The sequence below is a fragment of the Eurosta solidaginis genome, chromosome 4, assembly GCF_040869045.1.
Source record: "Eurosta solidaginis isolate ZX-2024a chromosome 4, ASM4086904v1, whole genome shotgun sequence".
Lineage (NCBI taxonomy): Eukaryota > Metazoa > Arthropoda > Insecta > Diptera > Tephritidae > Eurosta > Eurosta solidaginis.
Genome location: NC_090322.1, coordinates 272,651,026 through 272,661,969, shown reverse-complemented (window position 1 = coordinate 272,661,969; position 10,944 = coordinate 272,651,026). Strand labels below are relative to the sequence as shown.

General features: G+C 36.2%; 2 protein-coding genes across 6 annotated transcripts; one reads left to right on the top strand and one right to left on the bottom strand.

The window, feature by feature from the left end:
• Positions 1 to 1,202: 1,202 nt before the first annotated feature.
• On the top strand, positions 1,203 to 9,330 carry CtsB (Cathepsin B). Of its 5 annotated transcripts, none has more exons than XM_067786177.1 (5): positions 1,203 to 1,358; positions 1,472 to 1,609; positions 1,667 to 1,915; positions 8,507 to 8,674; positions 8,739 to 9,330. In XM_067786177.1, exons 2-5 carry the CDS (start codon positions 1,484 to 1,486, stop codon positions 9,210 to 9,212), a joined length of 1,017 nt encoding a protein of 338 aa, XP_067642278.1. In that variant the 5' UTR covers positions 1,203 to 1,358; positions 1,472 to 1,483; the 3' UTR covers positions 9,213 to 9,330. The 5 variants fall into 5 exon arrangements, with proteins under 5 accessions (XP_067642278.1, XP_067642281.1, XP_067642277.1 ...); XM_067786180.1 differs by having other exon boundaries at positions 1,213 to 1,333; XM_067786176.1 differs by having other exon boundaries at positions 1,220 to 1,377.
• On the bottom strand, positions 9,179 to 10,130 carry amrt (amaretto). Its single transcript, XM_067786184.1, has one exon. It carries the CDS (start codon positions 10,024 to 10,026, stop codon positions 9,379 to 9,381), a length of 648 nt encoding a protein of 215 aa, XP_067642285.1. The 5' UTR covers positions 10,027 to 10,130; the 3' UTR covers positions 9,179 to 9,378.
• Positions 10,131 to 10,944: the final 814 nt, after the last annotated feature.

Here is a 10,944-nt window from a genome sequence, read left to right as displayed (position 1 = left end):
ATTTCCAGATTTAGTAAAATTTCAACTTAAGTCCTGCACTTAAAATTCGGGTCGCACATGATAGCGGTATCAAAAGACGCGTATTTGCGTCAAGATTCAGAATCCGAAAGCAGAAACTACATTTTTTATCTCGTTTAAAAGTTATTCGCGGAAAACCCGTCCGTACTATTGTCGCTTTTTTCGTTGTTGCAATTAAACAAATGACGGTGGTGAATAGTGTTGCCAGCTCCGCAACAATATCTTTTTAGTTTGCTAAAATGAGCATTTGTGGCCATAAATTAAAACATATCTTTTTATCTTGGTAGAACATTATAAGGTGGTGGCACGTTGACATAAATGCAAACAAACATACACTATTAATGTATTTTGTTTTTGTAAAACACTTTTAATAATTGTAGTCTAATATTATTTGGGGTGCTGCGCAGAAGGGTGTACTACGCAGAAGGACATCACCGTGGCGGTAGCCACGGTTATACCACATGCCCGGACTTGGCATGGCGTAGCCTAGGGTTATTTGTTCTACGCAGAATTACCGTTGGCATCAGCATAAAAATCTCTATAAAGTCCAATTTTTTATTTTTTTTTTTGACAAGTGTATGTATTCTGCACTTGTTCCAATTAAATACATTAATTTCAAATTATTCAGAGAATTACAAAACAAAATACATTGATAGTGTATGTTTGTTTGCATTTATGTCGACGTGTCACCACCTTATAATCTTCTAACAAGTTAAAAAGATATTGTTGCGGAGCTGGCAACACTATTCACCACCTTCATTTGTTTTCGTTCGTTTAATTGCAACTACGAAAAAAGCGACAATAGTACCGACGGGTTTTTCGCGAATAACTTTTAAACGAGATAAAAAAATGTAGTTTCTGCTTTCGGATTCTGAATCTTGACACAAATACGCGTCTTTTGATATCGCTACCGACATGTGCGACCCGTATTTTAAATGCAGGACAAGTTGAAATTTTACCAAATTTGGAAATTAAAAGGCTTATATTTCATAAACAAAGAGTTTCCTAGAGTTGCGGATGATAATTTTGTGATTTTTAGGACCCCCGCCACCCTTCGAAAAAAAGAAAAGTTGGAAAATCGTGGCACCTTATTCTAAATGTTCCCCCACTTTGGAATTTTGACGTCTATGCAGAAGATATCACACATAGTTTGATTCACAATGACACATACAGCGTCATTCTGTCACCCAAGACGTATTAAAAATAACACCGGAAGAGTTCCCGCTGTGACGTGGAATACATTGTACTCCAAAGAGAACAGACTGTTCACTAATGTCAATCAAAGAAGTGGCAGCGTAGCAGTTTGATTCATTTTGTAAATTTGTGTGCATTGTGCAGTGGTGTGTCTATATTAAATTTGTAGGACTTTGTTTTATTTGTTCGTATATGTATTTCATTCCATATTTTTTGATAGTGATATTCTTAATGCGAATGCGTAATAATTTTCTTACAGGTTTTAGAGACAATGAAGATTGTAGCGATCTTGTTTTTGGCTATTGGAGCCATATCTGCAGAAGGGGCGGAAACTCAGCCATATTTTCTTTCAGATGAATTTATTGAATTGGTGCGTAATACAGCAAAAACTTGGACGGTGAGAATGTGTAGCTATATTTTGTTTTATTTTTTAGTAAAGTTTTTTTTTATTTAGCCTGGACGAAATTTCGCTAAATCTGTTAGTGAAAGCTATGTGCGTCGCTTATTGGGTGTGCATCCAGATTCGCATAAATTCGCATTACCTGAATTATTAAAAGAATCTGGTGAAGAGGAAACTGAATTGCCCGAAAAATTTGATGCCCGTGAGCAATGGCCTGACTGTCCGACTATTTCAGAAATACGGGATCAAGGCTCGTGTGGATCATGCTGGGCATTTGGAGCAGTAGAAGCAATGTCAGATAGAGTAAGTGAAAAAACTCAGTTTAAGTTGTACAGTCATACGTACATAGATGCACTTTTCTTTGTTTAAAATACTCTTATCTGCTCATCAGATTGCGTATGTATTTTTTGTATGTATTTAATTTCATTCATTGTTCGGTGTTATGGTGTTAGTCATTATTGATCGTTATCGAAAGCAAAATTACCACTGCGAAAAGCCTCTTATTTATATATAAAAACGTGCTAAGTCCACAGATGGCATTTTTCTAGGTTCACGATACAATGCAACAAAAATCAATAGTTAAAAGCAAATGCCACTAATTAATGCAAATAAAGTTAAATCGAAATTAGCTTAGTTTATATATTAGACTGACAAAGTGGCTATTATCCCTGAAGAGAGAAGAGTTAACGCTCCCGATGGGCATACAGACTGGACACTGCCTTCTGGCGTCATATGCCTGTAAGTTAGGCCTCGTCAGTAACAGCAAGTCTAGGAAGTGTGAACTGCAGGAAGAAACGGTTGAACACGTTCTGTATTCGTGTCCTGCGCTCGCCAGGTCAAGGATCCAGCTATTAGGGGCGGCACAGTTGCCAGATCTCGAGGCAACAATTATGCTGGGTCCCAGAAAACTGCTAGTATTTGTCAAGAGGACAGAGATATTCTATAACGTATGTCCTGGCACCTGATTGGGGTTCTTCCGTTAGGTCGTCAAACAAATTCTGGTAACACTATGGACACATTGTAGATATTCATTGTGTGCGGTCGTGTTTTTGTTTACCGCTCACTCAATTTTACTTTAATTGTTTGTATTTTTTGTCATGGATGATTTCTGTGCAAAGTGCAATAAATGTTTTTCCAAGTCGGATTCTAATATTGTGCCGTGTAACGGCTTTTGCAAAAAAATATTTCATCGTGCTTGTTGCAAAAATATCTCTGATTATGATATTAGACTAATTAAATCTAATCGTCATTTGTTGTACGTGTGTGAAGAGTGTGTAGATATGCCGGATAAGCTCTGTAAAGCTCTTGATTCTGTGCTCACCGCTCAAAAGCTTGGTTTTGAGCTAATCACAAGTGCTATTGATAATAAATTCCTAAAGTTTTCTAAACAATTTGACTCCCTAAAGGAAGAACTAATCAATTCTTTGTATTCGTCCAACAATAATTTGAGTGTTCCTGCATATTCTCCGGATCTCAACATCAGAAATAATAACAACTCTAATGTTCATAGTCCACTAACAATTTCTATGCAGCCATCAAACGGTTCCTATTCTAATAATTTTCGCGCTCTGTCTACATTTGCCTCTTCTCAACATCCATCTTCTTTCACATCTACATTTGCAAATAAAGAAACACAATCTTCGTTTGCTCTGGCTTATAATGTTTCTGAATCCACTTATACATTGGCAGCCTCATCTACTTCTACAGTCGCAACTAATACACAATCATCATTGTCAAATGCTCTGACAACTAACAACAATTCATCTACTTCTACACCTGCAACTATCACACAATCATTATTGTCAAATACATTGGCAACCTCACCTACAATTAATCCTCAGTCAACATTGTCAAATGCTCTTACAACCAACATTAATAATGCATTTACTTCTTCACCTGCAACTATTACACAATCATCATTGTCAAATGCTCTGACATCTAACATAATCAATTCTTCAAATACGTAAACAAAAAATAAGGTGAGATCGAAAGGTTCTGCACCCCCAGCGGGCGATTCCATACAGAGCGGATTTGTTATTACTCATTCTAATTATTCGACACTTGCTACTAATAGTGAGTTAGTAAATACTCTATCATATGCCACTGTCACTGCTTGCCCTACTAGCAAATCACCTAAGTCTCCTACCACAGTTATTCGAACCGCACGTGCTCCAAACGAATTAAATGTTGATGGCAATAATAACAATGCTGAGCTGGATGTTTTTGTACCATATAAATGGATCCATATTACATCTTTCAGACCCTCGGTCACAGAGGAAAAAATTGTTAAATATATATCCGAGCATATCAAAATTGATACATCAGCGTTGGCTTGTTTTAAGTTAGTAAGGAGGGATGCTGACATCAACTCTTTGGTGAGAGTTTCGTTTAAAGTTCGTGTGCGCTCAGCAGATTATAATAAGATATTTGATCCTGCTCTGTGGCCCTCTAATGTCACTATCAAGCCATTTCGGTTTTTTCCAAAAATCGGAGAAAACCCATCGGTATCGTATGTTCACGTAATGTTCAACTCAACAACAATCATAATATCCACACTTGCTCATCGAATGCACGTTTGGGAGTCTACTTTCAAAATGTTGGCGGCATGCGCACCAAATCTAATGATTTTCTTTTGTCTTCGTCTCATATGGACTATGACGTTTATGTCATTGTGGAAACGTGGCTCAATGAAGACTTCTTTGATGAAGAATACTTTGACTCTAAGTTATTCCTAACCTTCCGGAAAGATCGAGACTCCGTGAAAACTGGTCAAAAGAAAGGGGGTGGGTGTTGATTGCAGTTAACAGAAACCTGCATTCATCGAGGTTTCAACTTCTACATCATGATTCATTACTAGATCAGCTGTGCGTCTGTATTTCCAGTTCCTCTAGTTCAACTTTCATATGTTGCTCGTACATACCGCAGAACAGTGGTGATTCATTATACTCATCTCATGTCGAGAGCATCGTCAATCTATGCGAAAGACACCCTGATGCGAGTTTTTGCATACTTGGTGATTTCAATCTGCCTAATATTGGTTGGACAGACTTTCAATGTAATGGTATACTAACTCCTACGAATTTCACCCGTTCTTATGAAATCAATCTTATAGATAATATTTTAAGTGGCGATTTGATTCAAATCAATAATTTATTTAATACTCTTTCGAGGTTGCTTGATCTAGTGTTTGTCGATGAGAATTTAATATTTGATCTCTCTGAGAGTACTCTTCCTGTGTGTCCATCCGATAGATATCACTTACCGCTTGTCATTCAATTAAATACCTTTGCTGCTATCCCTACGCTGACGCCATTGGATAACTCTCCTTTTAACTTTCGACTTACTGATTTCAGTGAGTTGAACAATGTCTTACTTCCCACACAACATTTAGATGATACATTTTTGAACTTTCCTTCATATCAATACAATTTGACTACTCCTTTCGAATAAATACTGAGTTTTCATACAGTTGAACAAAATAAATAATAAAATAAGATTACTTTTAATGATCAAAAACTCAAAATCATTTTTCGATCACTTTTTGAAATAATTTTCGAATAACTTTGATGAATAAATTTTAAGATTTTATAAAAATGAACATAGAGGATAATAAAACTTGTTTGCTTTTGATGATCAATAACTGAGAACAATTTTTCAATCACAATTTGGAATCATTTTTGAATTTAATTTCTTTAACTTCGGTGATCAAAAATTTAAAATCATTTTTCAATCAACTTTCTTAATATTTGCAGACTACCTTTCTTGAATAAATGATGAATTTTTTACTTGTTAAAACTATACTTCTCATTGAAAACTTGATTTTTCTTAATTAGCTCACAATTTTTCAATCATAAAATCCAAAAAAATTACAAATATACAACACATATTCAAGATTAAAAGTAATATAAGTTCTGCTGCTAACCTAAGATGTCTTCTAGCATTTCCCTAGATGCGTCTTCCCAGAAAAGACATACTGGATGGAACCGATGTACGGAAGTTGTAAGCTGTTTAACCGCTGGTAAGTTAAGATTGATCGACACGCCTGGACCCGGCTTCAACATCCTCCATGAGCTATGGTTGTCGAAAACATCTAGTTATATTTAAAGAATGATATGAGACATAGTAAAATCGTGATTTTTAAAGTGACATCGTTACCATGATCTAAGATGCGTGTGTGTACAACGGTCAAGTTAATTACTACCTGCGGTTCAAAAAGCTTACTTCCGAGCTTCCAGATGCTTTCACCCCCTGATGAAATATGATCTTTATATAGTATTTAGTTATGTATTAGTATGATGGAAAAATGAATCACAATCTTATTCACAAATGATTCCAAACCATCATATAATATGATTGAAAATTGTTCTTAAATGTGATCAAAAAATGACTGTGAAAAGTAATCAAATGTTATTCCAAAAGAAGTAAAGTACAATCTTCCAGTAATATCAAGTATGATAAAAAGATGAATAAAACGTGTTTCGAAATATGAATTATAAATGATTATTCAAGAATAATCACATTTATGGTACATTTTTCTCCCGACGATACGTTAATTTTCGAACAGAAAATGCTTTTAAATTTGAACGTTTTTAATCACATTGGGGTATGATATTTGAATATTTTTTTATCAAAATTTTCAAAAAATGCTGGCTGGGTTGCACTTAACTGGGCAAATATATTACTCTCTAATGACGTCAGCATGTGTTATAACCTTTTCTTATCGAAGTTGTCTGAGATATTTCATAGTACAGTGCCTCGTTTTAGGCCTAGGTTGCATAAATTACCTTGGTATAACATAACGCTTAAGAGGTTGAAAAACAAGCGTAAAAAATTCAATAAATTATATAAGGCAAATAGGGAAAACATTTCTCTTAGGGAACAGTACATTAATAGTGTGCGGCAGTTTAATGTTCTCGATAAATTTCTTTATAATCTCTACATGCGTAGGCTCGAAGATGAGCTTAAAGAAAATCCAATAGCCTTTTGGAACTTTACCCGCTCCAAACGTGGTTCAACGACTATTCCGATCTGTATGACCTTTAATGGGGTAAGCTCCCAGTCGCTAACTGAAACAGTTGATCTTTTTGCGGAATTCTTTAAATGTAACTTTGATGATGCCAATTTAGGTTTGGCTGGCTCTCATTCGCGCTCGGGACTTTGTGATCAGATTAGTTTTGGCTCCCTCATTATCTCAGAGGATGATGTTCGCAATGCTATGCTTTCCCTTAAACCCTCGCTAAGTTGTGACACTGATGACCTTTGCGCCTTTGTACTGAAGCACTGTAGTTTAACTCTCTACGCTCCCATTTGCCATATCTTCAATTTATCTCTGTCCTCTGGAACTTTTATCGATAGATGGAAAAGGAGCTCAATTTGTCCTATTTTTAAATCTGGTAATAAAAATGACATCTCTAACTATAGGCCGATTGCCAAACTCACATTATGCTCAAAGCTTTTCGAAAAAATTATAAAGGAGAAGTTGTCTTTTATCATTAAAAGGGTGATTGACCCGCGTCAACATGGATTTGTTGCTGGTCGCTCTACTGTCACTAATTTAGGGTCGTTTTCTGATTTCTGTATCTCTGCATTTAAGGATGGCTGCCAGGTTGATACCATATATACCGACTTCTCAAAGGCTTTTGATAAAGTTTCACATCAAATCTTACTATCTAAACTTGAGTATATTGGATTTCACTCTGTATTCTTATCTTGGTTAAAATCGTATCTATCGAACCGGTCTCTATGTGTTGAAATCGAGGGCTGCAAGTCCCTACCTTTTTTTGCAACGTCTGGAGTTCCTCTGGGTAGCATTCTCGGGCCTTTGTTGTTTGTGCTTTTTATAAATGATATAGGTTCCTGTTTTTTTTCGTCCTCTTTCCTTCTATATGCAGATGATTTAAAGTTATTTCATAGAGTTAATGGCGAGTCGGATTCCCTACTCCTACAAAATGACCTAAATAATCTTATTGAATGGTGTAATACCAATAACCTCTTCCTCAATGTGAATAAATGTTTCCACATGTCTTTTACTAAATCATCTAACTTATATTCCACTCTCTACGATATCGCAAGTGGTCGACTGGTTTCGGTTAATGAATTTATTGACTTAGGTGTTGTTTTTGATTCCTCTTTCTCTTTTGTCAATCATATCTCTTATATGCTTCCCAAGGCTTACAGAAACCTTGCCTTTCTTTGTAGATATGCAAAAGACTTTAAGGATCCTTATACAAGGAAGGCTCTTTATACCTCTCTCGTTCGTTCAAAACTATAATACGCCTCAATTGTTTGGAATCCTATCTATAGCTGCTATGCTGCCAGAATTGAAAGGGTTCAAAGAAAATTTACTCGTTTTTGTCTATTTTCACTCAACTTTGACGACCCAATTCCATCCTATCACTCGCGCTGCTTACTCATAAATCTCCAACCTCTCGAATCCAGAAGGATAGAACATCTGCTAATGTTCTTCTATGATCTAATAGTTGGCTCTCTAAATGAATTTAATAGACTCTCAAGGAGGTTTTTTTATTGATTTTTCTTTGTCGAGAAGCATCTTCAAGCCAACTTTGCAAGAGTTCCTATAATCTTTACTTGCATTATCTTTTTACTTTTTGTTTTCGCTATTCATGTTACTTACGTTATTCGTTGTGGTTTTCAGTTGATTGTTTGTTTAAGTATTTATTTGCTTTTGTATTCTAGTCTGTAAGATTGTTTAATCATAGACTGAATAAATTGTACATACATAAATACATTCAGTCTATGTGAAGTCTTTATTGACCGAACTTTTCCAGGTTTGATAAGTAAGGAGTCTTCACCCAGTCATATGTGCAATGTCCATTGTACATACGCTGTGAGTAGTTTTATATCATAGTCAACATATATATTTTTTTTTTAAAGGTATGCATTCACTCCCAAGGCAAACTTAATTTCCGTTTTTCGGCTGACGATTTGGTTTCATGTTGTCATACTTGCGGGTTCGGCTGCAATGGGGGCTTTCCTGGAGCGGCCTGGAGTTACTGGACTCGCAAGGGTATAGTAAGCGGTGGTCCATTTGGTTCCAAGCAGGTAAACATTCAAAATTCTCTTGAAACAGACCAAGCTCGTTACTTATAAATCTTCTTTAACTCAGGGATGCCGGCCATATGAAATAGCTCCTTGTGAACATCACGTAAATGGTACGCGTCCAACTTGCGACGGCGAACATGGCAAAACGCCACGGTGTCAACATAAATGCGAATCTAGTTATAATGTGGACTATTCAAAGGATAAACATTATGGCTCAAAATCATATTCTATCGGACGCAATCCGCGTGATATCCAGGAAGAGATATACAAAAATGGTCCTGTTGAAGGTGCATTCACCGTTTACGAAGACTTAATATTATACAAAGAAGGAGTTTATCAACACGTCGTAGGAAAACCACTCGGAGGTCACGCCATTCGCATCTTAGGCTGGGGTGTGGAAAAGGGAACACCATACTGGTTAATAGCGAATTCATGGAATACCGACTGGGGTAACAATGGGTACTTTAAAATTTTGCGTGGAGAAGACCACTGTGGAATTGAGAGTTCCATATCTGCCGGTCTCCCAAAAATTGATTAAGATCATATCTTTCTAATCGATGTTTTAATAAATATGTTAATCTGATGATGTATTTTCTTTAAAGTTGTAAAATATTTTGAGAAGAAAAATAAATATGTCTACAACTTTAGGAAATAAACTTAATTTTTTATTTGAACTAATATCACATTTGGTTCAAAGAATTATCCTAAACATACGGATTCCAGTTGCTTCCGTCTTCTGGAAGTAAATTGTTTGTGATAAGCAGTATAACATCTATGACCCACCATACACCAACACCGCCAATTGTTAATAGTTTCCCAACAGCAGTGCCTGTTTGACCCAAGCAGAATCTATCCATCCCCAAGAAACCCAAGAGTATACTGTATATTAGAGTTGTCACAAAATAATGATCTGTATAACGCACACATGGTACTCCATCACGCAAAAAAGTTCGTGGACCATAACAGTCAATATCAGGAAATACTGTGCATTGAACTTCTGTATGCTCGACTTCGTCGTATGTTGATCCACCAAATCGTAAACAGCCAAAACCCTTTACAGCTTTTGCTGTTTGATTGTTATCATGATCAATCGGTTCTTTACATTCCAAAAAGTCGCGCGGTAAAAAAGAGCACATTACCATTGGTCCAAGCGGGTTGAAGTCTGAAGCGGGTGTTGATCCAGATGAAGAAGACGGAGACATAATCGGTACTACTGATTGAACAGCTGTTGTTTGTAGTTCCTTTTCACTGCGCGCTTGAATAGCGCTAACCACTCTCATAGGTGAAATTAAATCTAATGCTATTAAATATGCCAAGGGATTGCGCATAATGTGAATTATTTTCATTACCATTTTAATTTACGATGACTTTAGTTGGTAAACAAATTCCAAGAAAAAAAACTAATAGTGATGTGTAAATTGAAGGTTGATACGATACGATACCATACAATGATGATCATTGATACCATAGATGACGATACATTGTGGATAAGTAAACAACAAAAATCACACAAGGGTAGTTGATTTGTGAGTACACAATGATAAGACACAAATCACACAAATGAAGATTGCGCATGTAAACAGTAGATCAGCTGTTTTTATGGGCAATTTTACGTCATTTTCCTTTAGCTCTTGTTTTTTTCTCTTTCATTCGCTCAAGCAGTCAAGTGTGACGTAGATGCGCGGAACCAAGCAATTTTGAACTCGTGAATGCGCAATCTGGGTAGGTGATTTGTGATGATGATACGATAAGTGCAACTACTCGATATTTAAGGCTCCATTACTGATACTTAGTATAGACTTGACTTGGCTTGCGAACTGTCACTTACAGTTCTGTTAAATGAACATTGCATGTTACTGATTACTCAAAACTTAGCAACACTTAACTTGAATTAGAAGTCTGTTGAATTTTGATTTTCTATGTAAGTTCTAAGTGACGTTTACATCTTGAGATGCCATTTGTTTGTTTCCATTTCATTTTGACATTTTGTCATACAAATTGACATTTATTTAAAAGTAAATTTCAACGCTGATTATGATGCCAGGTTGTATGCGCCAAATGGAGTATAATCGTGGCTAAGTTGCCAAGTTTACGCCAAGTCAAGTCAAGTCTATGCTAAGTATCAGTAATGGGAGCTTTATTCTCTGTTTGCGTGATTGGAGTGATGTTACTGGCTTGCAAACGAATGCTTTGAACGCATCTATATGATAAACAGACGTGGCTTTTATTTTTTGTACTATAACCGTGCATCCGCCAAATTCAAGCCTTGG

Coding starts and splice junctions, on each gene's coding strand:
- CtsB (XM_067786177.1), top strand. CDS start 1,484: ATGAAGATTGTAGCGATCTTGTTTTTGGCTATTGGAGCCATATCTGCA. Junction 1,610..1,666: donor ATACAGCAAAAACTTGGACG/GTGAGAATGTGT, acceptor TTTTTTATTTAG/CCTGGACGAAATTTCGCTAA. Junction 8,675..8,738: donor GTCCATTTGGTTCCAAGCAG/GTAAACATTCAA, acceptor TCTTTAACTCAG/GGATGCCGGCCATATGAAAT.
- amrt (XM_067786184.1), bottom strand. CDS start 10,026: ATGGTAATGAAAATAATTCACATTATGCGCAATCCCTTGGCATATTTA.